The sequence below is a fragment of the Ctenopharyngodon idella genome, chromosome 4, assembly GCF_019924925.1.
Source record: "Ctenopharyngodon idella isolate HZGC_01 chromosome 4, HZGC01, whole genome shotgun sequence".
In the NCBI taxonomy this organism is placed as follows: Eukaryota; Metazoa; Chordata; class Actinopteri; order Cypriniformes; family Xenocyprididae; genus Ctenopharyngodon; species Ctenopharyngodon idella.
This window is the reverse complement of record NC_067223.1, coordinates 199,541-217,477: the sequence shown is the minus strand read 5'-3', so window position 1 is coordinate 217,477 and position 17,937 is coordinate 199,541. Positions and strand designations below refer to the sequence as shown.

At 41.9% G+C, this 17,937-nt stretch overlaps 1 protein-coding gene across 3 annotated transcripts in view; it reads left to right on the top strand.

The window, feature by feature from the left end:
• Nucleotides 1–17,937, top strand: part of LOC127511505 (copine-8) — a 174,512-nt gene that overhangs the window by 109,438 nt on the left and 47,137 nt on the right. For all 3 annotated transcript variants that reach the window (XM_051892342.1, XM_051892341.1, XM_051892343.1), the window contains one exon: nt 181–242. In XM_051892342.1, the coding sequence (XP_051748302.1) occupies nt 181–242 (62 nt within the window). The remainder of the gene's footprint in view (nt 1–180; nt 243–17,937) is intronic.

Sequence of the window (17,937 nt, the reverse complement as noted above, 5' to 3'; positions counted from 1 at the left end):
TATAACTACTGTACTTTGAATTCTGGCTAGCTTGTAGCTTGACAAGCTACAGTTTCAAAGAAGTTTTCCCAACACTTTTTAGCTGCAGTTTTGTTGTTTATGCTTGAATCAGAATCAGTTAATCTGTATCGACATGACAGCACAAAATCGTCATGGAATTTTCTGACTTCATTTTTCCAGGTGACACTGCTATCATTTCTCGTTGATACTGAAGTCACCTTCCTGGACTACATCAAAGGCGGGTAAGTGATGTATAGCTCATTTGCAAAAACCTCTCTTCTATTACAATCAGCTTCTGAGGTGGAAACCCCAACAAACAACACATGCTCATGTGGAAAGCAAAGTCACTTTGTGCATTTAAATTCTCACATTACCAGTGGTGACAACACAGCTGTATTCGGCAGTGCTCCCAAACCACCCAGAACACAGCCTGCGCCCTCAACAGCAGGTCTCGACAGGTTCTTGAAGTCTGTTTTAAGTGCTTCTTGGTAATTACATTGACAATACAGATGACAGACTTCATGAAAACAAGCCGGACACCATGAGTGATCAAGTCCATTCATGGGTGGTGATAGATGAGGTTGGGTTGCTATTCTTAGCACAGGTGTTTGCTATGTGTGTGCGATTAAATGCGAGGGGTAGGCAGGGTGCATCCATGCATGGCAGATCGCACGCCCACGTTGAGCGACGCTTTTCATTATGGTGGCAAGAGGGAGGCTGCAGTCACCTCTGCTCTGACACGACGCCACCAGATGTCCATTTTAATGGCTACTCCTTCCTTTTAGTCTAAGATGTTGTAGCGAGAGGTCAGTGCGCTTGAGCTGAATTTGTCTGCAGTCTGCATGTGTCTCTCACACTTGCTGTAACAGTACTGGAATGTCCAGCCCATCATTTATTGACCTCATCCAATTAGATGGCAGAAATCATAGAATGAAGAACTCGATCGCTAATAGATAATGATGAATGAACAGGATGCAAATTGCAAATTGTGTTATTGTTTGTAATTGTTATTATTATGATGTTCTAAAGCCATAAACTGGTAAAATGTTGATTCTCTCATGTGTAGTAACCAAACACAAGGCACTATTTTTATTCTTCACACGCAAGCTTCATTAGAGGTAGATAATCAGTAAATAATTACACTAGTGTCAATGACAAAGAAAAAGGAAAACCTTTTAAAAGGAGAGGAAAATCCTTTTGCCGAATGATTAGAAATGTAGTCTTTGTATTCATGTTGGTTTCATGAGGTTTTGAAAAACTTTTTATTTTATTTATTTATTTTTTGTAAATGTTGGTCACCACAAACACTTGTGCCACCGGCCTCGCTCCATACCCACGGCTTTCGGCCCTGCCCTGCTCGCCACAAACTACTTTTATGATTATTTTTATAGTGCTTTAGCATTTCTGTCATGGCCACAACTGCGTAAAGATTCCTCAAAAATATCTCATTTTGTGTTTCTTTCACAGAAACATGTAAGAATAAACAATAGCAGAATATTCATTTTTGGCTGAACTATTGCTTTAAGCAAGTAAACAGAAAGACATACGCATGCAAATTCACATACAGTAGGTGCATTTATATATTTTATCGGTCACACTTTCAATTATGGTCAAATTCTCACTATTAACTAACTATTAACTATGACTTTTGCCTCAATAAAGGCAAAAAGCTTATTAATAGTTAGTAAGGTAATTGTTAAGTTTAGGTATTGGGTAGGATTAGGGGATGTATGTAGAATATAGTCATGCAGAATAAGGCATTAATATGTGCTTTATAAATACTAATAAACAGCCAGTGTCCTAGTAATATGCATGCTAATAAGCAACTAGTTAATAGTGAGAATTGGACCCTAAACTAAACTGTTACCATTTTATCTTATTTTTCAGAACACAACTCTCAAAGCGATGTTTCTTGGCAGTAATGGCTGCTGTTTTTCGGTGCATGTCATTGTATGAACGGCTTGAGTGGAAAGTTGTGTAGGGCTGTAAATGGATTTTGTCGAGAACTCTCTCGCATTACATAATGGCAGCCACATTTTCGGTTTGCCTATTTTATGCACATTTTTCCTCTGCCGTGATAAAAGCTTCTCTGCACCTGTTGGCTGTTGCAGTCTGAAACACTGTTAGTGTAATTCTGCATGACAGTGTTTATGCTGTAGCCCACAGCAAAATACTCCAACTAAATGAGCACACTTACTGGTTTAGAGCAAACGTTGGTACATCTACCTTACTTGCCCAATACCAAGTTGAGATTTAAAGGTAGTTAGAGAAGTTTTCATTAGGTACAAAAGTTATATTATATTTTTAAATATTTTTCTGGCTCTCTAATCTAGTTGTGAGAAACACATTTGAAACCTTTTTGAAGACTCTCATATAAAGTGTCCTGTAAAACCGTACTGTATATCAACTGAATTCTATATAATAATGCCCCAAGTTGCTTGGCAACTACAAACTGCCTGTTGCCATTATTGCCATTTCAGAAAAACAGTAATGTGCTATAATTATTTGGCATTGTGTTAGACCTAACTACCTAACTACCTGCTTATGTGATATTGTTTAATGTTAAAATATATAACAATTTTCCCACAACGCTGCAGAGAATAAAGCGGTTTGGAGAATGGATGGTTTTTTTAAATTAAATATTAAAGGTGCAATATGTAAGAATTTTGCAGTAAAATATCCAAAAACCACTAGGCCAGTGTTATATATTTTGTTCACTTGAGTACTTACAATATCCCAAATGTTTCCAACTATTTGTAAATCGTGAGAAAATTGCATGGTTTTAATTTGTAGAAACCATGGAAACACCAAAGACGCTTTAATATATTACATGTTTTAATAGACAAGGGAACAACTGTTTTGATATATTTATAGACAGAAAACTAATTTTAGTTATATAGCTCAACACATTTAGTCTTATTGTTTAAATCTAATTTTCTTGATTTTTGCGAGTACCATGCTTTACCATGCCTCAGAGAAAAACACTATTTTGTGAAGTAGCTAACATAGCATAATCAGATGCAGCTTTATTTTTTAGTAACAGTAATACAGCATTTTCTCCATCATACAATAAGTTTTAAAATTAATTGCATGCCATTTATCAACACAAGCCATCCAGCATTTAATATGATATTCTAAAATCGATATAGCTTACTGCAGTGTGCAACAAGTGTCTCACAGCAGCCACCATGCGAACGCACAGAGTAACGTTATAACATCATTTTCAACACACTCAAATGTATCTGTAATGAAGGATCAACAGGAAGTGGATCCATTTGCAGCTTTATTCACGATAGCAGAGATACAGACAAGGACAGAGCAATACCGTAAACAGGGACAGGCAGGGGTCGAGGCTGGCAGCAAGAATCAGAGACGGGTCACAGGCAAGGATCAAAACAGGCGGCAAACAATCACAGTCCAGAGTACAGGCAAAGTTCAGGGCAGGCGGCAGAGGTTCACAGATAACAAACAGTCCAGGTAATAACAAGATATCAGTCCACAGAATAACGCTCAGAAATGACCACCGTAGCAAATCAAGACTTCGCGAAGATGTGGTGTGTGTGCGTGTCTTAAATAGTGTGTGCATGATGTAGTGCAGGTGAGAGTGCAATCAGTCACAGGAATGAGGGCCTATGGGAAATGGAGTCCGAATGGCAGAGAGTCAATATTCCGGTGATGGCTCCCTCCGGCGGTCCGGAGGATGAACCGTGGGAGCCATATTCATGACAGAGCCCCCACCCTGCGAGCAGCTCCAGACGCGAGGAGGCGGACACCGGGGTCTACCACATGGTTGAGGGGCTGGTCTCTCCGGGTGCGTCCGATGGAATTCCTCCATGAGTGCAGGGTCCAGGATATTACCCGCGTCGACCCAGGATCGTTCCTCCGGTCCGTACTCCTCCCAGTCGACCAGATATTGTTGTCTCCGACCCCGACGCCTTGAATCGAGCAGTTCTCGGACTTGATAGGCCTCCTCGCCCTCAATCATCAGTGGTGGGGGATGACGGCCCTCGGCTCCCTCCGTCTCCCCTCTCGGACCCCCGGAGGGTTTCAGCAGCGAAACATGGAAAGTGGGAGAGACACGATAATTAGCAGGTAAATCTAACTGAAAAGAAACAGGAGTAATTTGTTTAATAATTTGGAAAGACCCTACAAACCTGGGACTGAGTTTCTTGCATGGAAGTCTCAGCCGTAGGTCCCTGGTGGATAGCCAAACCCATTGCCACACAGTGTACTGGGGATTCGGTCACCGGTGTCGGTTAGCCTGGACCTTTTGTCTCCTGATAGCGCGTTGCAGATGGTGATGAGCCAGATCCCAAGTCTCCTCGCTCCTTCGCATCCACTCGTTGACTGACGGTAGCTCAGAGGGTTCACCTGACCATGGGAACAAAGGAGGTTGATAGCCTAGGACGCACTGGAAGGGGGTAATCCCTGTGGCTGGTTTTCTGAGGGAATTTTGAGCGTATTCAGCCCACATCAAATATCGACTCCATTCCATCTGGTCTCTTTGGCAGTAGGTGCGGAGAAAGCGTGTGAGTTCTTGATTCATCCGCTCTGTCTGCCCGTTGGATTCTGGGTGGTAGCCAGACGTGAGACTGATGTTGATGTTCTTCAAACAGCTGTGGTAAGTCGGATCAGTCTACAAACACGGTGAGTCATGTCATCCTCTCCCAGCATTGCTACCTGTTCCATTTGCCACATGTTTACCATAGCTCTCTCTGTCAGCGACGAGGGATTTACATGTCATAAATGTAGGGAAATAGTCAGGCTGACAGAGAGAATCTCAGAATTAGAGACACGCATCCAAACTTTAATCGAGGATAGTAAGAATGCAAGGGCTTCAGATACTGTTTTGGATGCGACTAGCTTAGTGAACTCTGTACATTGTTCGGTTCCGGCTGTAGAGCCCGCGCAGCAGGGCACTTGGGTAACGGTGAGGCGGCCTAGCCGCGGAAAACACCACTCTTCCGTTCCAATAAGAACATCAAACAGGTTCTCCCCACTCAGTGATACACCCACTGAGAATCCTGTTGAAAGTGCCCTAGTTATCGGCGATTCTATTACACGGAATGTGAAAATAGAGACACCGGCCACCATAGTCACATGTTTGCCGGGAGCCAGAGCACCTGACATCAAAGCAAATTTAAAAGTGCTGGCTAATGCTAATCGTAAATACTCTAAGATTATTATTCACGTCGGCACTAATGATGTTCGACTTCGCCAGTCGGAGATCACTAAAATTAACATTAAAGAGGTGTGTGAACTCGCAAGTACAATGTCAGGAGAAGTAATTTGCTCTGGCCCCCTTCCTGTTCGTCGGAGTGATGAGATAGTTAGCAGATTATCATCACTCAATGGCTGGCTGTCTAAGTGGTGTCCGCAAGATAATATAGGTTTCATAAACAATTGGAAAAGTTTTTGGGGCAGACCTGACCTGTTAAAAAGAGATGGTATTCATCCCTCCCGGGATGGTGCTGCTCTTCTCTCTAGTAATATGGCACATAGTCTTAGAACTGAAACATGACCAACTGGGGCCCAGGTCAGAAAGCAGATAGACTGGCTAAACCGACCGTCTGCTAGCTGCCTCACGTTACAGAAGTCAGAAAATTCAGATAACTCCCAACACATAGAAACTCTTACACCTAGATATTTTCAAATAGAGACTGTGTCTGTACCCCGAATTAGTAAAAACAAAAAACTTCCAAACCCATTTAATGGTAAAAATTTAATTGATGTTCAACAAATAAAAAATAGAGATAATAATGCTAAACAAATGATAAAACTCGGGTTGTTAAATATTAGATCCCTTTCTTCAAAATCACTTATTGTTAATGATATTATCAAAGATAATAATCTAGATGTGCTGTGTTTGACAGAAACTTGGCTAAAACCGGACGATTACATTACTTTAAATGAGTCTAGTCCTCAAGGTTATGATTATCGACACAATGCCCGTCAGAAAGGCAAAGGGGGAGGTGTTGCAGTAATCTATAGTAATATTTACAGTATTAGTCAGAAGTCTTTCAAATATAATTCCTTCGAAACTATGGTACTTTACGTAACATTATGTAAGTTTACATTTGAGCTGGCTACTGTATACAGGCCACCAGGACACAATACAGACTTTATCAAAGAATTTGCTGACTTTCTATCAGAGTTAGTACTAGCTGCAGATAAAGTCCTTGTTGTTGGTGATTTTAATATTCATGTAGATAATAAAAAAGACGCATTAGGATTGGCATTTGCAGATATTCTAAACTCTATTGGTGTTAGACAACATGTGTCAGGACCCACTCATTGTCGCAATCATACTTTAGATCTAATATTGTCACATGGAATCGATATTGATGCTGTTGAAATTCTGCAGCAGAGTGACGACATCTCAGATCATTATCTAGTCTCGTGTATACTACATTTAGTCAAGGCGGCTAAACTGCCTCCATGCCATAAATATGGTAGAACCATCACTTCTACCACTAAAGATTGCTTTATAAATAATCTTCCTGATCATTTTCATCGCCTTAGCATACCAGACAGCTTAGAAGACCTCGATGTTGCAACAGAAACTATTGCCTCTGTCTTTTCCAGCACATTAGACTCAGTTGCTCCTTTGCGTTTAAAAAAGATTAAGGAAATTAATCCAATGCCATGGTACAATGAGCACACTCGGGCCCTAAAGTTAGCAGCCAGAAAAATGGAGCGCAGCTGGAAGAAATCAAAACTAGAAGTATTTCGTATTTCGTGGAGAGAGAGAATGATTGAGTACAGAAAGGCCGTAAAATCTGCTAGATCTGCCTATTTTTCAAAACTCTTAGAAGAAAATAAACACAACCCTAGGTATTTATTTGATACAGTGGCTAAATTAACAAGAAATAAAGCTTCAACTTCTGATGTTTCCAAAGAGCACAGCAGTAATGACTTTATGAACTTCTTTACTTGCAAGATTGATAATATTAGAGAAAAAATAATAACCATGCAACCGTCTACTACAGTATCGTGTCAGATAGTGCATTGTAGTGTCTCCGAGGAAAAATTCAATTCATTTACTGCTTTAGGAGAGGAAGAATTGTCTAAACTTGTTAAATCATCAAAATCAACAACATGTATGTTAGACCCTATACCGACTAAGCTATTGAAAGAGATGCTTCCAGAGGTCATAGATCCTCTTCTCAATATCGTCAATTCATCTTTATCATTAGGATACGTACCAAAAACTTTTAAGCTGGCTATTATTAAACCTCTTATTAAAAAACCACAACTTGATCCTAGAGAATTAGTCAATTACAGGCCGATCTCAAATCTCACTTTTCTGTCAAAAATACTAGAAAAGGCAGTATCATCACAACTATGTTCCTTTTTAGAAAGAAATGGTATCTGTGAGGATTTCCAGTCAGGATTTAGACCGTACCATAGTACTGAGACTGCTCTCATTAGAGTTACTAATGATTTGCTCTTATCATCAGATCGTGGTTGTATCTCTCTATTAGTATTACTGGATCTTAGTGCAGCATTTGACACTATTGATCACAATATTCTTTTAAATAGACTCGAAAATTATGTTGGCATTAGTGGAATTGCATTGTCATGGTTCAAATCATACTTATCTGACCGTTATCAGTTTGTAGTAGTAAACGAAGACATGTCATATCGATCACAAGTTCAATATGGAGTACCACAAGGCTCAGTACTAGGACCGTTGCTGTTCACTCTGTACATGCTACCCTTGGGAGATATCATTAGGAAGCATGGCGTTAGTTTTCACTGTTACGCTGATGATACTCAGCTCTATATTTCTTCACGCCCTGACGAAACTTACCAATTCACAAAATTAACGGAATGCATAGCTGATATAAAAAATTGGATGACCAGTAATTTCCTACTACTAAATTCAGAAAAAACAGAGATTCTAATTTTTGGACCAAAAACTTCTTCACGTAATAACCTAGAATATTGTCTAACACTTGATGGCTGCTCTGTTAAGTCTTCGTCGTCAGTTAGGAACCTGGGTGTGCTCTTTGATACCAATCTTTCATTTGAAGGCCATGTTACTAGCATCTGTAAAACCGCATTCTTCCATCTTAAAAATATATCTAAACTACGACATATGCTCTCAATGAAAAATGCAGAACAGTTAGTTCATGCGTTCATGACCTCAAGGCTAGATTACTGTAATGCTCTACTGGGTGGTTGTTCTGCTCGCCTGATAAATAAACTACAGCTCGTACAAAATGCAGCAGCTAGAGTTCTTACTAGAACCAGGAAGTATGACCATATTAGCCCAGTTCTGTCAACACTGCATTGGCTTCCTGTTAAACATCGTATAGATTTTAAAATCTTGCTAATTACTTACAAAGTACTAAATGGTTTAGCTCCCCAGTACCTGAGCGAGCTCCTAATTCATTATAGTCCTTCACGTCTATTGCGATCTCAGAATTCAGGCCAGCTGGTAATACCTAGAATATCAAAATCAACTGCAGGTGGTAGATCCTTCTCCTATTTGGCACCTAAACTCTGGAACAATCTTCCTAGCATTGTTCGGGAAGCAGACACACTCTGTCAGTTTAAATCTAGACTAAAAACGCATCATCCACTGTGAGGGCCTCATCGACACGACAGCCACGACACAGTTCCTCAACAACCGTCCATACCGGCGTGATCCTCAATACGATCCTCAATTGGATGGAACTGAAATAAATACTTTTAATGTTGCGATCCTATTGGACTTATGATAGCAACCTGAATTGTAACAAAGCACTGTTGGCCAGAGGAGAATTGGCACCCCGACTAAGCCTGGTTTCTCCCAAGGTTTTTTTCTCCATTTTAACACCAATTTGCCACTTGTCTGCCACCTAATGTCACCTGATGGAGTTTGGGTTCCTTGCCACTGTCGCCTCTGGCTTGCTTAGTTGGGGACACTTGACTTGACATTTGATATTCAACAGTGCTTTGATCTGCCTGCATTGATACTATTCTTTAAGAGCTGCTGTGCAGCCTAACAATGTACCAGTTATCAATGTAAAGCTGCTTTGACACAATCTACATTGTAAAAAGCGCTATATAAATAAAGGTGACTTGACTTGACTTGACGTTCAGGTTTTTGAAGAATGCTGACCAGACTCGAGATGTAAATTGTGGACCTCTATCCGACACTATATCCTCAGGTAATCCGTAAAACCTGAAGACGAAATTGCAGAGCAATTCAGCGGTCTCGAAAGCAGTGGGGAGCTTGGGCAGAGGAATGAGGCGGCAGGCTTTTGAGAAGCGATCTATAACAGTGAGAATGGTGGTGTTGCCTTGTGATACGGGAAGGTTGGTGACAAAGTCTATGGCGATGTGCGACCAGGGGCGTTGTGGAATGGGCAGTGGCTGAAGCAGGCCAGCCGGAGATTGATGAGGGGTTTTGGATGTTTGGCAGGCTGTGCAGTTGTGGACAAATTGAATGACGTCTTGGAGCATGGAATCCCACCAGAATTGGTTTTGGAGAAGGTTATGAGTGGCGGTGATGCCTGGGTGACCAGAACTGGGAAGGTCGTGGACGTGGTGCAAAAGTTTATCTCTTAAGGGAGCTGGTACAAATGTGCGGTCCGGCGGACATGCAGCTGGTGGTGCGGACTGTTCGTTGGCCTGCGTGATTTCTGACATTATATCCCACTGGACTGGTGCTAGGTGGAGTGTGTTAGGAATTATATGTTCTTTTGTGTCCGGTTTTTCTACCTGATCTGTCTGTCGGGACAATGCGTCGGCTTTAGTGTTTTTGGACCCAGGTCTATAAGTCACTTTGAACTGGAAGCGGGTAAAGAACATGGCCCATCGAGCCTGGCGGGGATTCAAGTGCTTGGTGGAGCGGAGGTATTCTAAGTTCTTATGGTCTGTGAGCACGGTGAATGGATGTTGGGCTCCCTCCAACCAATGGCGCCATTCCTCCAGCGCCGCTTTCATTGCCAGTAATTTTCGGTCACCCACGTCATAATTTCGTTCTGCTGCGGATAACTTTCTGGAACAGAAGGCGCAGGGAAACATTTTCTCAGGGGTACCCTGGCGCTGAGACAGAATGGCTCCGATGCCAGTGTTAGAGGTGTCTACTTCCACTATGAAAGGTCGGTCAGGGTCTGGGTGACGGAGAATGGGTGCCGTGGTGAACCGTTCTTTTAACTCGTTGAATGCTTCATCAGCCTCTGGGGACCAGTGTAAGCGAGATGTCTGACGTTTAGTCATGGAGGTTAGCGGAGCTGCAACACTGCTGAAATTGCGTATGAACCGCCTGTAGAAATTTGCAAAGCCCAGAAACCTCTGTAGTTCTTTGAGCGTGCGTGGTTTGGGCCAGTCGAGTACAGCTTTAACTTTGCTATCATCCATAGCGACCCCGTCTCGGCTGATGACATACCCAAGGAAGGAGGTGGAGGTTTGGTGGAACTCGCACCTTTCTGCTTTGGCGTATAATTGATGCTGGATAAGTCTTTGCAGAACAATTAGGACGTGCTGGATATGCTCCTCCAATGACCTGGAGTATATGAGGATGTCATCGATATACACAATGACCCAGCGATTCAGCATGTCTCTGAACACGTCGTTGATGTAAGACTGGAACACTGATGGACTATTGGAGAGCCCGAACGGCATGACAAGGGTCTCGCAGTGGCCGGTGGTCGTGGAGAAAGCAGTCTTCCACTCGTCCCCCTCCCTTATACGAATGAGGTTATATGCACAGCGGAGGTCCAGCTTGGTGAAATACTCGGCCTGTCGTAACTGTTCGAGAGCAGCGGGTACCAGAGGCAGGGGGTAACGGAACTTGACGGTGATGTCATTCAAACCTCGGTAATCAATACAGGGTCGTAGTCCTCCGTCCTTCTTCTTCACAAAGAAGAAGCCTGACGAGGCGGGTGACGTGGATGGTCGAATGAACCCCTTGGCTAACTCCCCCTCAATGTACGCCTTCATAGCGGCGGATTCGGGCTGTGACAAAGGGAAGATTCTGCCCTTAGGAGGCGTGGTACCGGGTAGCAGTTCGATAGCACAGTCCCCAGGGCGATGAGGAGGTAATTCGGTCGACTTCTGTTTGCTGAATGCCACAGCTAAATCGGCGTATTCGGCCGGGATGTTAAGCTTCTCGGGGTTGGTTTCGTTCAGCTTGACCATTTGAATTGGCAGGGGAATGACTGGTTTTAAGCAGTTCTTATGGCAGGAGGCGTCCCACTGCAATATCTGTCCTTCCTTCCATGAGATATGTGGATTATGGGTTCGGAACCACGGATGATGGGGTTGTTGGGTGAATGAATGACATAAAATTGTATGCGTTCGTGGTGAAGAATTCCGATCTGTAGTCCGAGTTCATCGGTGATGTATGCCACCCTTCCTCCTCCAATCGGTTTTCCATCTAACGCCTCCACTGTTAATGGAAAATGGCATTCTGTTAGGGGAATATTGTGTTCTTTAATGAAAGTGTCAGACATGAAATTCCCAGCCACACCAGAGTCCAGAAGGGCTTGCGTGGAAACAATTTGTTCTTTGACAATGATTTGAATGGGAATCTTGAGGCAGGTGGGTGAGTAATCAGATAGAATGGAGGAACTCACCGCTTTGGAGCTGGTAGGCGTGGGTCGAACCGGGCAGTTAATTTTGAAGTGACCAGCCTGACCACAGTACAAACAAAGGTGCATTTGACGTCTCCTCTCTCTCTCCTCTGGTTGAAGTGGAGTGTAGCCCAGCTGCATGGATTCGGGGTTTGAACTGGTAGAACTGGCGACGCGTGTGGGGCGTCGTGAGTGGAGGAGATTGTCAATGTGAATGGAAAGTTCAATAAATGAGTTCAATGAGCTACCTTCATCCCGGCCGGCGAGCTCTGCTTGCAACTCCATGGTCAGGCCTCGACGAAACAGTAATTTCAATGTGCCTTCCACCCAGTTGGTTTAGGCTGCCAGAGTGCGAAACTGTAAAGCATATTCGGCCGCCGTTGTTTTGCCCTGAGTGAGAGAGAGCAGCTGATTGCCTGGACTTTGGCACCCCGCGGAATGATCAAACACCTTTCTGAATCGTTGTAGGAACTCAGCGAATGTAGGGAATACTGAGCTATCATCTCTCCAGACAGCAGTGGCCCAGTCCAGCGCTTTGCCGGTAAGCAGAGAGCACACGAAGGATATGCGATTGGTTTCTGTGGGATACAGAGAGGGTTGTTGATTAACATATAGTGAACACTGGAGAAGGAAACCCTTACACTTCGTTGGGGTGCCATCGAACTTCTCTGGCAGAGCCAGACGGGGGTTCACCGCTGAAGGAGCGGGAAAGGCTGGCGTGGCGGGTGCAAAGAGTGGCGGTGTGACGACCTCGGCGGGATTGAGGCGTAGGCCTTGTAGCGTCTTTACCAGTTCCTCTGTTAACGATGTCAAGCGGCTCAGTTGATGGTGATGCATCGCTAACTGATTGGCTTGAGCGGATAACTCGGTGGAAATCTGTGACCAAGCTGCTGGATCGCTGGATGGCGAAGTCTTCTGTAATGAAGGGTCAACAGGAAGTGGATCCATTTGCAGCTTTATTCACGATAGCAGAGATACAGACAAGGACAGAGCAATACCGTAAACAGGGACAGGCAGGGGTCGAGGCTGGCAGCAAGAATCAGAGACTGGTCACAGGCAAGGATCAAGACAGACGGCAAACAATCACAGTCCAGAGTACAGGCAAAGTTCAGGGCAGGCGGCAGAGGTTCACAGATAACAAACAGTCCAGGTAATAACAAGATATCAGTCCACAGAATAACGCTCAGAAATGACCACCGTAGCAAATCAAGACTTCGCGAAGATGTGGTGTGTGTGCGTGTCTTAAATAGTGTGTGCGTGATGTAGTGCAGGTGAGAGTGCAATCAGTCCCAGGAATGAGGGCCTATGGGAAATGGCGAATGGCAGAGAGTCAATATTCCGGTGATGGCTCCTTCCGGCGGTCCGGAGGATGAACCCTGGGAGCCATATTCATGACAGTATCTAATAAGATAAACGGAGTTGTGTTACCTCATACTCATGACCGGAAAAGTGGAAGCGGCGCTGGGGACTGCGGCATAATAAAAGTTCAGCTGCATGCGCCGTGTGTTGCGCAACCACTTCAGCAGCCTCGTTCAGCTCCCACAACACTCGGTCCTGCTCTGCTTCATACTACATTAATGTTAATAATCACATCCATGAACATGATTTCTGCCCAATTATTTTCCACCTGTTGTGAGGTGAAGACCACATGTCCCAGGATTCCGCGCTCAAACTTGGCGTCATCAAGCTACACCTTTGTTTTGAATAGGCCTCTAGCGACCTCTAGCGGACAGAAAATCCTATATATTGCACCTTTAAATTTAAAATGAAAATTACTATAAATTAAAATATTTTTAAATAAAAATTTTTACATTTAAATTCAGTTACTTAAGATGGCTTAAATTAAATATTTATATATTTCATTTATTTAAGTAGACTTTTAATATCCACTGTATTTATTTGGCAATTATTTGACCTGCTGTTAGGCCTACTGAATGCTTTACGGTGATAAACAGCTATGTTTCTTCCTTATCTTCTCACTCTTATCTCTCTCATCGCCATCTCTCTGTCATCTGTCTTTTTGTGGCATCCCTGAGCAGTGATTGACACTAGCGTGGAGTGCACCTCATTAGCTGCAGGAGATGAAGAGCACAGCGCTCTAGAGAGACAGCCACTGTGATGAAGAACAATCCAATCAGTTAATTGGTATTAGGGAGCCCTCAAGGAGAAGAACTCTGCAAGCATCTGCAGTCGTAAATTACAGCTTTGTGTGTGGAGTTATCTCAAAGGACAGCTGTTGTCAGCCATGTTTGTGTGTTTGGTTGAAGATTTTGCACCCTGGATTGAGCCACGCTAGCAGCTGTCTTTTTACATCATAGGGAAAAGCTCCACAGATTCATGATTCATTAATTATTTTATGCTGTTGCATGTTAACTTGGCCCTTATATGCTTTAATCTAATCTATTGGGATTTCAACTGGCAGAATGGATTCAAGGTTGCTGTCATCAGTATTCTGTCTGTTAGCTTAACAACTAATTAGCTCTCACATGCTACAAAATAAGACTAACCTAACCAGAATATATGATGTGAATGTAGAGCAAAGAGAATGTCAACCCATTTCACTTCCATATTTGTGAGCGAATCAGGATATCCAGTGAGAAAAAAATATAGTTGGACTTGATTTTATCAATTTGTAATTGATTGGATCATGAAAAGTGGGAATTCCTTACGAGAATGGAGCCAAATGTGAGCTTGCTAAAACAATGCGTAAATAGCTATTTTGCTATTGGTTAACACTATAGAAAGGAACGATGGCCTAGGTGAAATTGGCTAATTGGCAGAGCAGTTGGTTTAGGTCAGAGTTATGATGTAACACCAATGAGGTCATTAACATATGACCACCCACATTTAAATATCAACACCTATTCAGAATTCAGCAGCTTAAATGACTGCTGTTACACAGAAATTAGACCAAAAACAGACCAGAGGTTGTTTACATATCTTAAAGGTATAGTAGTAAATAGACTGTGTAATTCGTGACTTGTAAAATGTATATTGTAGTTAAGTAATGCGGTATTGACTAAATTGCTTCATCCACTGAAGTCCCTTGTCTCCAGATGGACAGTGTCCCTTCACCTCTAGTCAACAACATCTGTCGTCTCCCGAGCTTATGTCACAAGACATTTTTCCAGCCACCGGCTCATGCATACAGAACACCTCATCAGATTTCATGAGACCTTGGAAAAAAAACAAAAACTCAACTTTTATTAATCATTCTATCAGACCAATGGAAAGCTGTCCCAATGTGATTTATTTTGTCTGCTTTAATCTATCTTTGTCAGGTCTCAACAATAAGAATTTTTGCATGCATGGTCAAGCCTGTAATTCATAATTTAAATCTCTGACAATGTTTTCTAGCCCTACCACAAAAAATAAATAAATAAATAAATATAAACATAATAATAATTTTACATTTTCTACACCACAGAATAAAAAGTTTGCAACATAATTTATTAGGTTTTAATTTACAATTGTTTCTACAACATTATGCCTTTCCTAAAAGATAATGTCATTAAGACATCACAACAAGACACAAGACAATTCAATTTTTTTAAACGAGGTATAAAGGACAAATGTTATTTAGGACAAATGAAAACTATAAACTGATTATCAATTACAATAATCAAAATTAAGGAACATCTGGAATATGTCTTAATAAAATGATGAGGTTCTTGAACAGTTTTTCAAGTTCAAGCACCCCATGGACAGGGCAACATCAGGTCATCATTTTTAAATGATGAGTTTAATATTTTATCCAATTTATTAAGACATATGTGTTGAGGATATGATGGGGACATGAAAATGTACTGCACTGTAGGAATGATCCAGCTGGTATATCACTGTACTGTTTTCACTTTTAATGATTGCATGTTTATATCATAGATACATTTTAATAATGCAGTATATGAAGTGGCTGATATTCATAAGACTTCATTTCCTTTTACTCAAAGCCATAGCGTTCGTCTTTACCCACAGTCCTAGAGGCAGGTGTCTTTGGGATTTAGTCAAATAATGAAACCTGATATTCTTGCGGATATTCTCTGAACATCTGAGTCCCATCTGTGGCAGAGGCAGCCCTCATCTTCCAACTCTCGTTTTCTCAGACACTGAGTTTTGCACCTGCATTCACAGTAACCGCCCCCATTACAAACACACTACAAGATAGCAGGGACCACAACAGTATGCTGCTGCCACAAAGCTCTTAGTAATAACTAAGAGCTTTGTGGCAGCAGCATATTAAACTGTAAGTCATCCCCTATTGGATGGAATATATGTGGTATAATGGGAGTGCATGGCTGTGATCTTTTCCCCTTTAACCTCCTGATGGATGCTTTTCTCTCTTCGGACTTAGGATTTCGCTATGAATTGGTGGTCAGGTACCACTCACATAGATACAGATTGGTTTTCAGCTCACTTCGGGAAGCAAATTGGGACAAGAAATCCCAGGGGGGTACAGCAGAATGAAATATGAGGGTTTGTATGAGTAAGCCTGGTTTCTGTTATGTGTTCTGTGAATGACTGCCCCATTGGTATGGCCAATGCAGCTTGATAAACTCTGGCTATTTGAGAGAAATCAGAAAATTTGTAGAACTGTTCTGCCAAGTATTTTTGGTAGGTTTTGATGTGTGATTTTGGAGCACTCTATTGAGAAACTTTTGGTTTGGACTGATAGGACTATGACAGAAGTCCCAAGAGAATGTGTTACAACAATTAAGACTGCTCATTCTGTAACTGTTTAAATAGTAATGAATACATATCAATTAAACATTAAAAGCCTGTCAAACAGGTTTCATTTGATATGCCCTCTTCATCAAGTCTCTAAACCAGGGGTGTTTAATCCTGCTTTGTGAGATCTACAGACAATTTTCCTTTAGAGCCCTGCTCTGACACACCTGTCTGTAATTTTTAATGAACCCAAAAACCTTGATTATCTGGTTCATGTGTTTGATTAGACTTCTAAACTCTGCAGGAAGCTAGATCTCCAAGAGCAAGAATAAGCTGGTGTCCCACAGGGCTCAGTGTTAGGCCCCTTTTTGTTTCTACATCAAATCACTCTTCTCTTCACTCTACTTACTGCTTTGCTGATCACATACAGGTGTACATTTTATCACACTTTTTTTCTCTGCACCTGTTTTCTCAGAGAACATTGCATCCTCTCTGACATATAGACCTTGAGGACTACTCATCACCTTATGCTTAGTCTTGACAAAACTGGTATCCTCTTCCAGCCACAACATGTCACCCGCAGGTGTGTTAAACTGTAGAAGCCACGAGACCATTTGTGGACAACATTGCAGCAACTGTCTTTCTGTTCAAGTTATTCATCATAACATAAGCAAAATCAGGCCCTTCCCTGGGCCCCACCTGTGCTCAGCTCTTTGTTTAAATTATAGTAATTTCACAACCTGACCACCGCCAGATGTCCCCTCCAGTGCATCAAGAATGTAGCTGTTCAGTTTGTGTAAAACCTCCGGAAATACTGTCACGTTAACCTCTTCTCAAGTGCCCTCACTAGCTGTCAGTTCCTGCCAGAATCAATCAAGAATCTGGCCTGCAATGGTACCAGTGGCCTGTATGACCTTTTGTCAAGCTGTACACATTAGTCCAGTCTTTCCTACAGAATTTTGCTCCTGTCCACCCTCTATTATACATTGGTTATTGGTTAACTAGCTTCAACTGACTTGGTTAACTAGGCCCAAACATTTCACACAGGGAAAGGACTTTCTCTTGGCTAGGTCAAGAAATTTTTATTTACAGTATATACAGGGAATTAGAAGCTGCATGGTATAAAGAGGCCTTTGTTGGTCCAGGAATCTTTCACATTTCGAGTTGCATATCTATAGCGATTAAATTGCTAGAGATTGCCAAGTTGCTTTGCTTTTTGTTTGTAGTAGGGAGTTCCTATTTGGTGGTGGTATCATGTGAACTTCACTTTCTTTCTTTTTTTCTTTTTTTATTGAAGCTTTTTTGACATTTACAGGGTTTAAACATGGTTGATACATCCAAGCTAATACAAATTGCCCAGGTGGCCATTAATTTGAATTCTCTACAAAACACACATTAAAATACATTATTACCAAAAACAGTATTACAGGGAGAAAGAAAAAATAAATAATTAAAATAAATTTAAAAAAGAGAAAAAAAATTATTACATCACCATTGGGTTGTTATTTAGTCCTTCCACGCCAGGTTTCGTATTCTCAGTGCTAACAGATGTGTCTCTCCAGCCCCAAGATAGGTAAAGAAGGGGTCCCATACTTTATAGAATTTAAATATATTTTGTCTTTTAATGCTGTTGAAAAAGCTTCATATGGAATAAGACTAGAGATGCACCGATGTATCGGCCAACAATCGGTATCGGCCTATAAAA